Source organism: Salvelinus alpinus, chromosome 15, assembly GCF_045679555.1.
Source record: "Salvelinus alpinus chromosome 15, SLU_Salpinus.1, whole genome shotgun sequence".
Lineage (NCBI taxonomy): Eukaryota > Metazoa > Chordata > Actinopteri > Salmoniformes > Salmonidae > Salvelinus > Salvelinus alpinus.
Window position 1 is genome coordinate 17833035 of NC_092100.1, and position 18695 is coordinate 17851729.

Below are 18695 nucleotides of genomic sequence, written 5' to 3' on the forward strand. Positions count from 1 at the left end.
CATAGGAACTGAGAATTGGTCTGTGGTCACCACCTGCAGAACCACTCCTTTATTGGGGGTGTCTTGCTAATTGCCTATAATTTCCACCTTTTGTCTATTCCATTTGCACAACAGCATGTGAAAATTATTGTCAATCAGTGTTGCTTCCTAAGTGGACAGTTTGATTTCACAGAAGTGTGAATGACTTGGAGTTACATTGTGTTGTTTAAGTGTTCCCTTTATTTTTTTGAGCAGTGTATATCATGCGAGTACTGGAACAGTCAAAAAATGTAAAATGCCCTTCCCTAGTTCAGTATTAGGTATTAACTGTATTGTATTATTTAAAAGACAAAGACAGACCTTCAAAATAGATAGGCCTAGATGTCTTGTAATAAGTTGGTCTGCGTTTTGAATTCACAGTATATACAGTGGGGCAAAAAAGTATTTAGTCAGCCACCAATTGTGCAAGTTCTCCCACTTATAAAGATGAGAGAGGCCTGTAATTTTCATCATAGGTACACTTCAACTATGACAGACAAAATGAGAAAAGTAAATCCAGAAAATCACATTGTAGGATTTTTTTAATGAATTTATTAGCAAATTATGGTGGAAAAATAAGTATTTGGTCAATAACAAAAGTTATCTCAATACTTTGTTATATACCCTTTGTTGGCAATGAATTTTTTGGCACACTGTATGTATTTTTTTAAAGAGTGGGTGAGTCCCATTTTTATTTTTGGTACTTTTTTTAGCTTTATTGATGAGATAATAAAATGTTGGAAAGACTTGGGAGGGTGAGTCAAAGGTCAGTGGGCTGGATTTGAACCCATACCGAACTCTGGCATACATGTGTTCCGGGGTCAGCGGCTGTAACCGCCGAACCACACAAGCCACATGGGATTTGCAGGTTGTCATATTGACTCACATTCCAAGGAGCAATCAAATCAATGCATATTATGAATCATGGACAATATTTACAGGATAACATATTGACTCACATTCCAAGGAGCAATCAAATCAATGCATATTATGAGTCATGGACAATATTTACAGGATAACATATTGACTCACATTCCAAGGAGCAATCAAATCAATGCATATCATGAATCATAGACGTTATTATTATTATCATTCACTGCTATGGAAACAAGCCACATAGGCCCTATTGAAAGAGTATTCAACTTTTATTCATGAGGTATGTTGAGGTTCTTGAGGAATAAAGATATTCTGCGCTTTTATAAAATATGGATTTTATAACAGCATTGCTTGCTGTTCGGGGTTTTAGGCTGAGTTTCTGTACAGCACTTTGAGATATCAGCTGATGTACGAAGGGCTATATAAATACATTTGATTTGATTTTGTTGCTGTATAAGTAAAGCATGAAAGATGGGACTAGAAAATGTATCGCAACCCAACTCTGTTTGCCTCCCTCAGCTGCAGTCCTACCACACCGGGTGAAGGTGTCCCAGAGCTTCTGCGTCAATGGCTCGGCTGTCGACAGAGGTAATTATGAGTCAAAGCTGCATCCCCTCCCATCACCCCCCCCCCTTTTTTCCCTACCTTATCGCCCTGAGAGGCTCCTTGTGCGATAATCTTGGGCGATAAGCATAAAGCATGAATCACAGCCGATTGTGCTGTTTGCTCTTTATTGCATCACTGGCTGTGAATTGTCTATGTGTTAATGCATTACTATCTCCGTCAAAAGTCTTGCTCAAGTATGTGTGCGATTTGTGATTGTGGGTGGACATGAAAGGCCACTCTGTCATAAAGCCTTATCTGTGCCTCCAGGGCATTCCTCACTCGTGACACAGGGCTCTGCGGTCCCAAACCACGCGCACACACAGCCCTCTGAACCTCTGGGGTGCAGGGTGAAATTATTTCACGAGACTCAAAGGCTCTTATGTCATCTTTGAGGTGTCAAGGAGGATTGTGTCCTCCCATGGAAGAAAATTAAGTTATTCTATTCATGCTCACATAATTGAATGGAAAAGAGAGGATGAGAGCTGTGAATTAATTGGGTGAAATTCATTAAGAGTTGAATTTCCATAAGTAAATAATGGTGTTTGCACATGTAACACTGAGACCTCTTGACGCCACAGCTCATGTTCTCATTCTGTCGGGTTCTTCCATTTCCGCTAATGGAATCAATTATTTTGATTATGACATTTAGTCAAGGGACCACCTGCTGATTTCCCCAGGAGGTGGAGGTGTAAGAAAGAGTGATACAAACACACACTTAAAATAGCAACAGTATATGATCATTTACAGTGCCTTTAGAAAGTATTCACACCCTTTGACTTATTTTACCTATTTTGTTGTTACAGCCTGAATTTAAAATGGATTAAATTGAAGAAAAAAAATTGGCACTGACCTACACGCTATCCCATAATGTCAAAGTGGTATTATGTTTTGGGGAATTTTTACAAATTAATAAAAATGAGAAGCTGTAATGTCTTGAGTCAGTCTGTATTCAAAACCTTTGTTATGGCAAGCCTAAATAAGTTCAGGAATATAGATTTCCTTAATAAGTTGCATGGACTCACTGTGTGTAATAATAGTGTTTAATATATTTTTTATGAGTAACTCATCTCTGTACCCCACATATACAATTATCTATAAGGTCCTTCAGTCGAGCAGTGAATTTCAAACACAACTTCAACCACAAAGACCAGGGAGGTTTTCCAATGCCTCGCAAAGAAGGGCACCTATTGGTAGATGTGGAAAATTTACAAAAAAGCAGACCTTGAATATCCCTTTGAGCATGGTGAAGTTATCAATTACACTTTGGATGGTGTATCAATACCCCCAGTCACAACAAAGATACAGGCGTCCTCCTAACTCAGTTGCCGGAGAGGACCAACCTAGAGACCAATCGTGACTTAAAAAGAGTTTAATGGCTGTGGTAGGAGTTTTTATTTCACCTTTATTTAACCAGGTAGGCTAGTTGAGAACAAGTTCTCATTTGCAACTGTGACCTGGCCAAGATAAAGCATAGCAATTCGACACATACAACAATATTGTAAACTGAGGATCGATCAACAACATTGTCGTTACTGCACAATACTAGCCTAATTGACAGAGTGAAAGGAAAGCCTGTATAGTTAAAATATTCCAAAACATGCATCCAGTTTGCAACAAGGCACTAAAGTAATAATGTGACAAAGCAATTCACTTTTTGTCCTGAATACAAAGTGTTATGTTTGGGGCAAATCCAATACAGAGTTCCATTTTTTTTTTCTTAAATCTACTTGAAAATCCAGAACATGGTTGTCTAGCAAAGATCAACAACCAAATTGACAGAGCTTGAAGAATTTTGAAAAGAATTATGGACAAATGTTGCACAATCCAGTTGTGGAAAGCTCTTGGAGACTTAGCCAGCAATTACGGATATGAGTCTTTCTGGGTAAGGTGCTAATACAAATATTGACTCGGGTGTGAGTACTTATTTCTGTATTACATTTTCTAAATTTCAATAGTTTAGCATTTTTTTTATATACATTTTCGCTTTGTTATTATGGGGTATTGTGTGTAGATGGGTGAGAAATCAATTGAATACATTTAGAATTTAGGCTGTAACACAACAAAATGTGGAATAAGTGAAGAGGTATGAATACTTTCTCAAGGCACTGTATGTAAATCCTGCAAAACATAGCTACCCTCAGAATGCAGCAGTGGTTACAAATGCAGGTGAAGGTGCTTGCATTCTTCTGATCATTACGGTAAGCAAATGGTTCTTATCAACCTCCCTAGTGGCTATAGGTAATTATTGTGGAGCCCACAGGTGATCTTATCTCTCGTAACCTGTGATGACTTTATGAATCAATATTTATTTTCTGAATAAAAAGTCATTTTCACACTCGATTACTCCCTGTGGTAATGTCATCAGTCATCAGAAATTCAGCTGGGGGTAAACAACCTAATAAAGTCAACGACTTTGCTTTAAGGGGGTGCAATCTTTGGTTTTGATAATAAATGGCGTGGGTTATTTGACTCTCAACTTCTCTCTTTTTGCATGTGGGCGGCCGTAGTGTTGTCACGATACCAGTATCACAATACCATATTTTACTAGTTAAAAAAAAAAATACAAAGCAGACTAAACTCTATAGTCCTTTTAAAACCTACTTTGTAAAATATTGTTTGCTATAGCTTGCAAAATAAACATGTGACTCTGGGTGAAATTCAGTCCGCTTCATGTTTTGTTTCCTGTGCTTCCTAAGTGACAACACTATGTGTGGGTGTGCATGTGTGTCTTATTGAGGATGTGTATTGTTTGTACATTACAGGGCAGATGGGTGCACAGTCAGTCCTCAGTGCCACTCTGTGCATAGCACTTCCCAGTGGGCCCACATGGTTTAAAGTCTCTCTGCTGTCAAAAAGCCACGGCACATCAAGGGAAGTCTCACTCTCTGTAATTCCCTATCAGAGCCAAAAACATGCACTGTACCAAGAACAGACAGAATGGCATACCGTGAAGCATCTGGTGTCCTCCATTACCCTGAACCATGATCTTATTATTGCCCCCACAATATATATGCATTGATTGAAGCTCAATGTTACATTCAAATCTCCCTACCATCATATCTAAGCCAATATGACACCAATCTCTATGAAAATTAGCAAATTAACTTGATTGGAGGTGAACAACACACTCCCCGCCTCATCATGAGCCTTCCGGCCAATACCGACAACCACATACCAGATTTTTTTTAACAGGGTCATTAGCAATTTATGTTTTAAGAGTATTTATTGTGCTGACCTACCTGAATCTAGACATCAGGTTAAAAAGAGACTATAGCGTCCATAGGACTTTTAAAAAATGCCGGATTGACAACATTTGTAGGTGCAACAGATTTTATAAAATGTATATTTTATCGCTCTCAACATGGTAATTTATGTCCGTTAAGAACCAACAATGTGCTTCCTTTTTTTGTAGCATTTCTGACCATGCGAACATAGTTTTTAACCGAAACTCAGTTATAACATGGGGTTGATTGCTCGGCAACAACACAGCTGCTTGCACCATGCTACCACTGCCAGTCATAAGAAGTGTATGCGAACCAACCTAGGCTACTGTATATAGCTAGCAATATGGTGTTATTCATGCTGAGGTTAATCAATAAATGCAAACAGATATTTTGATTAGCTAGCTAATGTAATGTTATACCAGTCACATGAGAGTTAACGTTGGCTAGGTAGTAGAGGATGACCGATTTTATGATTTTTCAACGCCGATACCGATTTATTGGAGGACCAAAAAAGCCCATGCCGATTAAAAAAATAAATAATAATAATCATTAAAAAAAACGTTTTTTATTTTTTAGATACATTTAAAAAATATATTTGTAATAATGACAATTACAACAATACTGAATGAACACTTATTTTAATTTAATATAATACATCAATAAAATCAATTTAGCCTCAAATAAAATGAAACATGTTCAATTTTGTTTAAATAATGCAAAAACAAAGTGTTGGAGAAGAAAGTAAAAGTGCAATATGTGCCATGTAAAAAAGCTAACGTTTAAGTTCCTTGCTCAGAACATGAGAACATATGAAAGCTGGTGGTTCCTTTTTAACAGGAGTCTTCAATATTCCCAGGTAAGAAGTTTTAGGTTGTATTTATTATAGGACAATTTCTCTCTATACGATTTGTATTTCATATACCTTTGACTATTGGATGTTCTTATTGGCACTTTAGTATTGCCAGTGTAACAGTATAGCTTCCGTCCCTCTCCTCGCCCCTACCTGGGCTCGAATCAGGAACACATCGACAACAGCCACCCTCGAAGCAGCGTCACCCATGCAGAGCAAGGGGAACAGCCACTCCAAGTCTCAGAGCAAGTGACGTTTGAAACGCTATTAGCGCGCACCCCGCTAACTAGCTAGCCATTTCACATCAGTTACACCAGCCTAATCTCGGGAGTAGATAGGCTTGAAGTCATAAACAGCTCAATGCTTGAAGCACAGCGCCGAGCTGCTGGCAAAACGCACGAAAGTGCTGTTTGAATGAATGCTTACGAGCATGCTGGTGCCTACCATCGCTCAGTCAGACTGCTCTATCAAATATCAAATCATAGACTTAATTATAACATAATAACACAGAAATACGAGCCTTATGTCATTAATATGGTTGAATCCGGAAACTATCATCTTGAAAACAAGACGTTTATTCTTTCAGTGAAATACAGAACCGTCCCGTGTTTTATATAACGGGAGGCATCCATAAGTCTAAATATTCCTGTTACATTGCACAACCTTCAATGTTATGTCATAATTACGTAGAATTCTGGCAATTTAGGCGGCCCAAACTGTTGCATATACACTGACTCTGCGTGCAAAGAACGCAAGAGAAGTCACACAATTTCACCTGGTTAATATTGCCTGCTCACCTGGATTTCTTTTAGCAAATTATGCATGTTTAAAAATATATACTTCTGTGTATTGATTTTAAGAAAGGCATTGATGTTTATGGTTAGGTACAGTCGTGCAACGATTGTGCTTTTTTCGCAAATGCGCTTTTGATAAATTATTCCCGTTTGGCGAAGCTGGCTGTCTTTGTTTAGAAGAAATAGTCTTCACAGAGTTCGCAACGAGCCAGGTTAGCAGGCAATATTAACTAAATATGCAGGTTTAAAAAATATATACTTGTGTATTGATTTTAAGAAAAGCATTGATGTTTATGGTTAGGTACACATTGCAGCAAGACAGTCCTTTTTCGCGTATACCCACCGCATCGATTATATGCAACGCAGGACTTGCTAGATAAACTAGTAATATCATCAACCATGTGTAGTTAACTAGTGATTATGATTGATAGTTTTTTTTATAAGATAAGTTTAATGCTAGCTAGCAACTTACCTTGGCTTCTTACTGCATTCGCGTAACAGGCAGTCTTCTCGTGGAGTGCAATGTAATCAGGTGGTTAGAGTGTTGGACTAGTTAACTGTAAGGTTGCAAGATTGAATCCCCGAGCTGACAAGGTAAAAATATGTCATTCTGCCCCTGAACAAGGCAGTTAGCCCACCGTTCCTAGGCCGTCATTGAAAATATGAATGTGTTCTTAAAACTGACTTGCCGAGTTAAATAAAGGATAAATAAAGATGTAAAAAAACAAAAAACGGGCAAGTCGGTGTCCAAAAATACCGATTTCCGATTGTTATGAAAACTTGAAATCGGCCATTCCCATTAATCGGTCGACCTCCTACTAGGTAGCAAACCAACAAGCGAGGAAAGCTAGCTGTGTGTGTGTGCTTGCTACCGGTCAAAAGTTTTAAACACCTACTCATTCAAGGGTTTTTCTTTATTTTTACAAATTTCTACATTGTAGAATAATAGGGAAGACATCAAAACAATGAAATAACACATATGGAATCATGTAGTAACCAAAAAAGTGTTTTATATTTGAGATTCTTCAAATAGCTTTGATGACAGCTTTGCAAACTCTTAGCATTCTCTCAACCAGCATCACCTGAAATGCTTTTCCAACAGTCTTGAAGGAGTTCCCACATATGCTGAGCACTTTTTCTTCACTCTGCGGTCCAACTCATCCCAAACCATCTCAATTGGGTTGAGGTTGGGTGATTGTGGAGGTCAGGTCATCTGATGCAGCACTCCATCACTCTCCTTTTTGGTCAAATAGCCCTTACACAGCCTGGAGGTGTGTTGGGTCATTGCCATGTTGAAAAACAAATGATAGTCCCACTCAGCGCAAACCAGATGGGATGGCGTATCACTCAAGGGACACACCGGTCTAATGTTCATTGCTCATGTTTCTTAGCCCAAGCAAGTCTCTTCTTCTTATTTGTCTCCTTTAGTAATGGTTTCTTTGCAGCAATTCGACCATGTAGGCCTGATTTCATGCAGTCTCCTCTGAATAGTTGATGTTGAGATGTGTCTGCTACTTGAACTCTGTGAAGCATTTATTTGGGCTGCAATCTGAGGCTGGTAAATCTAATGAACTTATCCTCTGCAGCAGGGTCTTCCTTTCCTGTGGTGGTCCTCATGAGAGACAGTTTCATCATAGCGCTTGATGGTTTTTGTGACTGCACTTGAAGAAACTTTCAAAGTTCTTGAAATTTCCGGATTGACTGACCTTCATGTCTTAGTAATGATGCACTGTCAGTTCTCTTTGCTTATTTGAGCTGTTCTTGCCATAATATGGACTTAGCCCTATTTGGTAAAAGACCATATTCTCTATAACACCCCTACCTTGTCTTTACACAACTGATTTGCTCAAACGCATTAAAAAGGAAAGAAATTCCATAAATGAACTTCTCCTAAAAACGCACACCTGTTAATTTAATTGCGTTCCAGGTGACTTCCTCATGAAGCTGGTTGAGAAAATGCCAAGAGTGTGCAGATGTTATTAAGGTAAGGGGTGGCTACTTTGAAGAATCTCAAATATAAATTATATTTTGCTTTGTTTTGAATACTTTTTTTTGGTTACTACATGTTTCCATATGTGTTATTTCATAGTTTTGATGTCTTCACTATTATTCTACAATGTAGAAAATAGTAAAAATAAAGAAAACCCTGGAATGAGTAGGTGTCAACTGTTGACTGGTACTGTATATATGTAATGGGATGTATAGACATTATGGACATTATGTGGATAGAATATGTAGTATATCTGAAGAATATGTAGGATATAATAGAATATGTACAGCAATAGTTGAATAGGATGGCCTTAACTAGAATACAGTAAGTAAACATTATTCAAGTGACCAGTGTTCCATTATTAATGTGACTAGTGTTCCATGTCTATGTAAATAGGGCAGCAGGCTCTAAGCTGCATGGTTGAGTAACGGGGTGGTAGCCGGCTAGTGACAGTGACTAAGTTCAGGGCAGGGTACGTGTCAACACACACAAATCATATTGTCCAGACAGCGTCAGCAGCAAGGCACTTCAGGCATGCGCATACCAGCTCGCATTACCGTTCCAGAAGCTGTTCCAGCTATCACTGAACTGTGGGATAGTTCCAGACTTATGGAAGAAGTGGCTGAATGTCCCAGTACCTAAAAACAACAGGCCAAAAGAAAATAACGACGTACGCCCTGTAGCCCTGACATCTGTACTTAATGAGATGTTTTTGAAAAGATTATTAAACATTCTCTCTGGTCTCTCATCCCAATTAGCTCCAAACCAATTGGCCTACCATGCCTCCAGGGCTGTTGTATATTGAGTTACTGGTCATTCTGAACAACATCTACGAACATGTAGAAAAGGCAAATAGCCTAGTGAAAATTGTATTAATTGACTTCAGTAGCGAGTTTAACATCATCCTACCCATCTACTGGTGGATAAGCTGGTGAATTTGGATGTCAACTCTCTACTGGTCATGTGGATTAATAATTTCCTTGTGAACCGTACTCAACAAGTGAAGTTTAACTCCATCTCTACATCTGGAATGGTGAATACAAGAGCCCCTCAAGGTTGCGTACTTTCACTGATACTGTACACACTGTACACAAACTATTGTCAAGCCTCTGAATCAGCCCACAAATTCTTTAAATATGCATATGACACTGCTGTTTTGGGTTTCCTTCACCCAGACCAAGCCTCTCTTCAAGGTTTTGACAGAGAAACTTTCAGCAAATAAATGTTAAGAAATCAAAAGCGATGGAAATGTACAGTGGGGAGAACAAGTATTTGATACACTGCCGATTTTGCCGATTTTCCTACTTACAAAGCATGTAGAGGTCTGTAATTTTTATCATAGGTACACTTCAACTGTGAGAGACGGAATCTAAAACAAAAATCCAGAAAATCACATTGTATGATTTTTAAGTAATTAATTCGCATTTTATTGCATGACATAAGTATTTGATACATCAGAAAAGCAGAACTTAATATTTGGTACAGAATCCTTTGTTTGCAATTACAGAGATCATACATTTCCTGTAGTTCTTGACCAGGTTTGCACACACTGCAGCAGGGATTTTGGCCCACTCCTTCATACAGACCTTCTCCAGATCCTTCAGGTTTCGGGGCTGTCGCTGGGCAATACGGACTTTCAGCTCCCTCCAAAGATTTTCTATTGGGTTCAGGTCTGGAGACTGGCTAGGCCACTCCAGGACCTTGAGATACTTCTTACGGAGCCACTCCTTAGTTGCCCTGGCTGTGTGTTTCGGGTCGTTGTCATGCTGGAAGACCCAGCCACGACCCATCATCAATGCTCTTACTGAGGGAAGGAGGTTGTTGGCTAAGATCTCGCAATACATGGCCCCATCCATCCTCCCCTCAATACGGTGCAGTCGTCCTGTCCCCTTTGCAGAAAAGCATCCCCAAAGAATGATGTTTCCACCTCCATGCTTCACGGTTGGGATGGTGTTCTTGGGGTTGTACTCATCCTTCTTCTTCCTCCAAACACGGCGAGTGGAGTTTAGACCAAAAAGCTCTATTTTTGAATCATCAGACCACATGACCTTCTCCCATTCCTCCTCTGGATCATCCAGATGGTCATTGGCAAACTTCAGACGGGCCTGGACATGCGCCTGCTTGAGCAGGGGGACCTTGTGTGCGCTGCAGGATTTTAATCCATGACGGCGTAGTGTGTTACTAATGGTTTTCTTTGAGACTGTGGTCCCAGCTCTCTTCAGGTCATTGACCAGGTCCTGCCGTGTAGTTCTGGGCTGATCCCTCACCTTCCTCATGATCATTGATGCCCCACGAGGTGAGATCTTGCATGGAGCCCCAGACCGAGGGTGATTGACCATCATCTTGAACTTCTTCTATTTTCTTCTATTTTCTAATAATTGCGCCAACAGTTGTTGCCTTCTCACCAAGCTGCTTGCCTATTGTCCTGTAGCCCATCCCAGCCTTGTGCAGGTCTACAATTTTATCCCTGATGTCCTTACACAGCTCGCTGGTCTTGGCCATTGTGGAGAGGTTGGAGTCTGTTTGATTGAGTGTGTGGACAGGTGTCTTTTATACAGGTAACGAGTTCAAACAGGTGCAGTTAATACAGGTAATGAGTGGAGAACAGGAGGGCTTCTTAAAGAAAAACTAACAGGTCTGTGAGAGCCGGAATTCTTACTGGTTGGTAGGTGATCAAATACTTATGTCATGCAATAAAATGCAAATGAATTACTTAAAAATCATACAATGTGATTTTCTGGATTTTTGTTTTAGATTCCTTCTCTCACAGTTGAAGTGTACCTATGATAAAAATTACAGACCTCTACATGCTTTGTAAGTAGGAAAACCTGCAAAATCGGCAGTGTATCAAATACTTGTTCTCCCCACTGTATGTTTAAAAAAAAACACACAAACTGAACCATTTTAATGTCCACCACCATATCTTACAAATGTTCTATAAATCTGCTCTGCAGAGTGTGCTGTCCTTTGATCTGATATTCATGTTTGGAAACATGCGAGTGCAAGACCAAGTCAAACTTCAGCGCTTAATTAAGACGGCGGGAAGGATAACTGGTATAGATCAAGAATCATCCACCAACCTGTGTACACAACTCATCTTCCTAAAACTTGAAAGCATTTTTACAGGACAGTACTCATCCCCTTAACTCAAAACTCAGTTGCAGCAGCTGGACAAAGGGAAAGAGACTTATTCAAAAGAACATCAAAACAGATAGTCTGTTTGTCCGTCGAGTATACAGCATATTGCACTTACACTTTAAATGTGTAGCTATAGCACTTTTAATTAATTATTTGATGTAGTTTCTGAATCTGGAGGCCGCTAGTGATTGCTATTTAACAGTCTGATGGCCTTGAGATAGAAACTCTTTTTCAGTCTGTCGGTCCAGGCTTTGATGCACCTGTACTGACCTCACCTTCTGGACCTCACTTTCTGGCTCGGGTGGCTTAGATCATACGGATTGCAATTTGTAACATGTCATACGAATTGTAAATCGTAAATATAATTTGAAATGGATTATGGACAACCACAAATTAATGCATACCATACGAAACATAACATACTAAGTGGTTTATTTACGGATTTACGTACAAAATAATACGAAATGCTATGAGATCAGGTTGCAACCAGCCCAGCCAGCCAGCAGCATGCAGTCAAAAGACAAAATGCTTGCTAACTTGGTTAACTACTTGATCAACTGTTTTAGACTATTATATTTTCGCCAAGCAAGATAAATAAATGTGCAATCACTCTTGAGTGACTGAAACCTCTTAGATGTAGAGTCCCCTGTTTAGGGGACCTGCATGGTGCTGGTATCGGTTCCGACCGACACTTGGACACCGTACAGTCGTGGCCAAAAGTTTTGAGAATGACACAAATATTAATTTTCAAAGTCTGCTGCCTCAATTTGTATGATGGCAATTTGCATATACTCCAGAATGTTATGAAGAGTGATCAGATGAATTGCAATTAATTGCAAAGTCTCTCTTTGCCATGCAAATGAACTGAATCCCAAAAAAACAGCCCTGCCACAAAAGGACCAGCTGACATCATGTCAGTGATTCTCTCGTTAACACAGGTGTGAGTGTTGACAAGGACAAGGCTGGAGATCACTCTGTCATGCTGATTGAGTTCGAATAACAGACTGGAAGCTTCAAAAGGAGGGTGGTGCTTGGAATCATTGTTCTTCCTCTGTCAATCACGGTTACCTGCAAGGAAACACGTGCCGTCCTCATTGCTTTGCACAAAAAGAGCTTCACAGGCAAGGATATTGCTGCCCGTAAGATTGCACCTAAATCAACCATTTATCAGATCATCAAGAACTTCAAGGAGAGCGGTTCAATTGTTGTGCAGAAGGCTTCAGGGCACCAAAGTCCAGCAAGCGCCAGGACCGTCTCCTAAAGTTGATTCAGCTGCGGGATCGGGGCCCCACCAGTACAGAGCTTGCTCAGGAATGGCTGCAGGCAGGTGTGCGTGCAGATGCACTCACACCTGCCTGCAGCCATTCCTGGCGAATACTTTTGGAGGATGGCCTGGTGTAAAGAAGGGCAGCAAAGAAGCCACTTTTCTCCAGGAAAACATCAGGGACAGACTGATATTCTGCAAACGGTACAGGGATTGGACTGCTGAGGACTGGGGTAAAGTCATTTTCTCTGAATCCCCTTTCCGATTGTTTGAGCCATCCGGAAAAAATCTTGTCCGGAGAAGACAAGGTGAGTGCTACCATCAGTCTTGTGTCATGCCAACAGTAAAGCATCCTGAGACCATTCATGTGTGGGGTTGCTTCTCAGCCAAGGGAGTGGGCTTACTCACAATTGTGCCTAAGAACACAGCCATGAATAAAGAATGGTACCAACACATCCTCCGAGAGCAACTTCTCCCAACCATCCAGGAACAGTTTGGTGACGACCAATGCCTTTTTCAGCATGATTGAGCACCTTGCCATAAGGCAAAAGTGAAAGCTAAGTGGCTTGGGGAACAAAACATCGATATTTTGGGTCCATGGCCATTAAACTCCCCAGACCTTAATCCCATTGAGAATTTGTGGTCAATCCTCAAGAGGCGGGTGGACAAACAAAAACCCACAAATTCTGACAAACTCCAAGCGTTGATTATGCAAGAATGGGCTGCCGTGAGTCAGGATGTGGCCCAGAAGTTAATTGACAGCATGCCAGTGCGGATTGCAGAGGTCTTGAAAAAGAGGGGTCAACACTGCAAATATTGACTCTCTGCGTCAACTTCATGTAATTGTCAATAAAAGCCTTTGACCCTTATGAAATGCTTGTAATTATACTTCAGTATTCCATAGTAACATCTGACAAAAATATCTAAAGACACTGAAGCAGCAAACTTTGTGGAAATTAATATTTGTGTCATTCTCAACTTTTGGCCACGACTGTACATGTGGACACGGTATCTTACTTCCGGCGCCGACCGAGATGGCCGCCTCACTTCGCGTTCCTAGGAAACTATGCAGTATATTGTTGTTTTATATGTTATTCCTTACATTGGTACCCCAGGTAATCTTAGGTTTCATTACATACAGTCGGGAGGAACTACTGAATATAAGAGCAACGTCAACTCACCATCGTTACAACCAGGAATATGACTCTCCCGAAGCGGATCTGGTGTTTTGCCTTCCACCCAATACAATGGATCTGATCCCAGCCGGTGACCCTAAACAACGACGCCGAAAAAGGGGCAAACGAGGCGGTCTCCTAGTCAGGCTTCGGAGACGGGCACATCGCGCTCCACTCCCTAGCATACTACTCGCCAATGTCCAGTCTCTTGACAATAAGGTTGATGAAATCCGAGCACGGGTAACATTCCAGAGAGACATCAGGGATTGTAATATTCTTTGCTTCACGGAAACATGGCTCACTCGAGAGACGCTAACGGAGTCGGTGCAGCCAGCTGGTTTCTTCACGCATCGCGCCGACAGAAACAAACATCTTTCTGGTAAATCTTTCTGGTAAGAAGAGGGGCGGGGGTGTATGCCTTATGATCAACGAGACGTGGTGTGATCATAACAACATAACAACATACAGGAACTCAAGTCATTCTGTTCACCAGATTTAGAATTCCTCACAATCAAATGTCGACCGCATTATCTACCAAGGGAATTCTCTTCGATTATAATCACAGCCGTATATATTCCCCCCCAAGCAGACACATCGATGGCCCTGAACGAACTTTATCTGACTCTTTGTAAACTGGAAACCACACACCCTGAGGCTGCATTCATCGTAGCTGGGGATTTTAACAAGGCTAATCTGAAAACAAAACTCCTTAAATTCTATCAGCATATCGATTGTGCTACCAGGGCTGGTAAAACCTTGGATCATTGTTATACTAACTACAAACAGAAACTAAAACAGCAAGCTCCCGCGCTCAGGTCTGTTCAACGCTGGTCCGACCAATCTGATTCCACGCTTCAAGACTGCTTCGATCACGTGGATTGGGATATGTTCCGCATTCCGCGTCCAACAACAACATTGACGAATATGCTGATTCGGTGAGCGAGTTCATTAGAAAGTGCATTGACGATGTCGTACCCACAGCAACGATTAAAACATTCCCAAACCTTGATGGCAGCATTCGCGTGAAACTGAAAGCGCGAACCACTGCTTTTAACCAGGGCAAGGTGATCGGAAACATGATCGAATACAAACAGTGTAGCTATTCCCTCCGCAAGGCAATCAAACAAGCTAAGTCCCAGTATAGAGACAAAGTAGAGTCGCAATTCAACAGCTCAGACACAAGAGGTATGTGGCAGGGTCTACAGTCAATCACGGATTACAAAAAGAAAACCAGCCCCGTCGCGGACCAGGATGTCTTGCTCCCAGACAGACTAAATAACTTTTTTGCTCGCTTTGAGGACAATACAGTGCCACTGACACGGCCCGCTACCAAAACCTGCGGGCTCTCCTTCACTGCAGCCGAGGTGAGTAAAACATTTAAACGTGTTAACCCTCGCAAGGCTGCAGGCCCAGACGGCATTCCCAGCCGCGTCCTCAGCATGCGCAGACCAGCTGGATGGTGTGTTTAAGGACATATTCAATCAATCCTTATCCCAGTCTGCTGTTCCCACATGCTTCAAGAGGGCCACCATTGTTCCTGTTCCCAAGAAAGCTAAGGTAACTGAGCTAAACGACTACCGCCCCGTAGCACTCACTTCCGTCATCATGAAGTGCTTTGAGAGACTAGTCAAGGACCATATCACCTCCACCCTACCGGACACCCTAGACCCACTCCAATTTGCTTACCGACCCAATAGGTCCACAGACGACGCAATCGCAACCACACTGCACACTGCCCTAACCCATCTGGACAAGAGGAATACCTATGTGAGAATGCTGTTCATCGACTACAGCTCAGCATTTAACACCAAAGTACCCTCCAAACTCGTCATCAAGCTCGAGACCCTGGGTCTCGACCCCGCCCTGTGCAACTGGGTCCTGGACTTCCTGACGGGCCGCCCCCAGGTGGTGAGGGTAGGTAACAACATCTCCACCCCGCTGATCCTCAACACTGGGGCCCTACAAGGGTGCGTTCTGAGCCCTCTCCTGTACTCCCTGTTCACCCACGACTGCGTGGCCATGCACGCCTCCAACTCAATCATCAAGTTTGCGGATGACACTACAGTGGTAGGCTTGATTACCAACAACGACGAGACGGCCTACAGGGAGTAGGTGAGGGCCCTCGGAGTGTGGTGTCAGGAAAATAACCTCACACTCAACGTCAACAAAACAAAGGAGATGATTGTGGACTTCAGGAAACAGCAGAGGGAGCACCCCCCTATCCACATTGACGGGGCAGTAGTGGAGAAGGTGGAAAGTTAAGTTCCTCGGTGTACACATCACGGACAAACTGAATTGGTCCACCCACACAGACAGCGTTGTGAAGAAGGCTCAGCAGCGCCTCTTCAACCTCAGGAGGCTGAAGAAATTTGGCTTGTCACCAAAAGCACTCACAAACTTCTACAGATGCACAATCGAGAGCATCCTGTCAGGCTGTATCACCGCCTGGTACGGCAACTGCTCCGCCCACAACCGTAAGGCTCTCCAGAGGGTAGTGAGGTCTGCACAACGCATCACCGGGGGCAAACTACCTGCCCTCCAGGACACCTACACCACCCGATGTCACAGGAAGGAAATAAAGATCATCAAGGACAACAACCACCGGAGCCACTGCCTGTTCACCCCGCTATCATCCAGAAGGCGAGGTCAGTACAGGTGCATCAAAGCAGGGACCGAGAGACTGAAAAACAGCTTCTATCTCAAGGCCATCAGACTGTTAAACAGCCACCACTAACATTTAGTGGCCGCTGCCAACATACTGACTCAACTCCAGCCACTTTAATAATGGGAATTGATGGAAATGATGTAATAATGTATCACTAGCCACTTTAAACTATGCCACTTTATGTTTACATACCCTACATTACTCATCTCATATGTATATACTGTACTCTATACATCTACTGCATCTTGCCTATGCCGTTCTGTACCATCACTCATTCATATATCTTTATCCCTTTACACTTGTGTGTATAAGGTAGTAGTTGTGGAATTGTTAGGTTAGATTACTTGTTGGTTATTACTGCATTGTCGGAACTAGTAGCACAAGCATTTCGCTACACTCGCATTAACATCTGCTAACCATGTGTATGTGACAAATAAAATTTGATTTGATTTGTTCCTTCTCCTGTTTTGTCATTTTAGTCCACGTGTGCTGATAAACAGTGCCAAACGAACAACTCTGCCATCCACACCTGTGCGGCGCTAGCCACAATAACGATTAAAATAAAAGGTTATTAGTCACATGAGCCAAATTCAACTTACAGTGAAATGCTTACTTACGAGCCCCTAAGCAACAATGCAGTTTAAATAAAAAAAATATGAATAAGAAATAAAAGTAAGGAGTAAATAAAGTCCAGCAGTAAAATAACAATAGCGAGACTATATATATATATGGGGGGGGTACCGGTATTGAGTCAATGAGTGGGGGCACCGGTTAGTTGAGGTAATATGTACACGTAGGTAGAGTTATTAACTTCTTTGTGACTGGGGGGCAGTATTGAGTAGCTTGGATGAATAAGGTGCCCAGAGTAATCTGCCTGCTACTCAGGCCCAAAAGCTAGAATATGCATATAATTAGTAGGTTTGGATAGAAAACACTCAGACGTTTCTTAAACTGTTTGCATGATGTCTGTGAGTATAACAGAACTCATATGGCAGGCAAAAACCTGAGAAAAAAATCCAACCAGGAAGTGGGAAATCTGAGGTTTGTAGGTTTTCAAGTCTTTGCCTATCCAATATAGTGTCTATGGGGTCATATTGCACTTCCTAAGGCTTCCACTAGATGTCAACAGTCTTTAAGAACCTTGTTTCAGGCTTCTACTGTGAAGGGGGAGCAAATAAGAGCTGTTTGAACCAGGTGTCTGGCAGAATGCCATGCGCTAAGTCAGGCGCACGACCGTGAGAGTTAGCTGCGTTCCTTTTAATTTCTAAAGACAAAGGAATTGTCAGGTTGAAACATTATTGAAGATTTATGATAAAAACATCCTAAAGATTGATTCTATACATCGTTTGACATGTTTTTACGAACTGTAATAGAACTTTTTTGACTTTGTCTGAACTATGTGATCGCACATTGAGCATTTGGATTGCTGGGCTAAACGCGTGAACAAAAAGGAGGTATTTGGACATCAATGATGGACTTTATCGAACAAAACAAATTATTGTTGAACTGGGATTCCTGGGAGTGCATTCTGATGAAGATCATCAAAGGTAAGTGAATATTTAAGGTGTGCTTTCACCCTAAAGCCTTTTTGAAATCTGACACAGCGGTTGCATTAAGGAGAAGTTTATCTATATATCCATGCATAACACTTGTATCTTTTATCAATGTTTATTATGAGTATTTCTGTACTTTGATGTGGCTCTGCACTTTCACCGGATGTTTGTTTGAGACAATGCATTTCTGAACATAACACACCAATTTCAAATTAGGTTTTTGGACATAAAGATGACCTTTATCGAACAAAACACACATTTATTGTCTAACAGGGAGTCCTGGGAGTGCCATCCGGTGAAGATCATCAAAGGTTAGTGATTCATTTTAACGCTATTTCTGTCTGTGACACCTCTCCTTCTTTGGAAAATGGCTGTATGTTTTTCTGTGGCTAGGTGCTGACCTAACATAATCGCAAGGTGTGCTTTCGCCGTAAAGCCTTTTTGAAATCAGACAGTGTGGCTGGATTAATGAGAAGTTTATCTTTAAAATGGTGTATAATACTTGTATGTTTGAGGAATTTTAATTATGAGATTTCTGTTTT

General features: G+C 41.4%; 1 protein-coding gene across 1 annotated transcript in view; it reads left to right on the forward strand.

Annotated features, from left to right (window-relative positions):
• The window catches only part of pde4cb (phosphodiesterase 4C, cAMP-specific b), a 142423-nt gene that overhangs the window by 12823 nt on the left and 110905 nt on the right, over positions 1 to 18695 (forward strand). Inside the window, exon 2 of the mRNA XM_071344329.1 lies at positions 1414 to 1482. Coding sequence (XP_071200430.1) covers positions 1462 to 1482 — 21 coding nt within the window. The 5' untranslated portion in view covers positions 1414 to 1461. The remainder of the gene's footprint in view (positions 1 to 1413; positions 1483 to 18695) is intronic.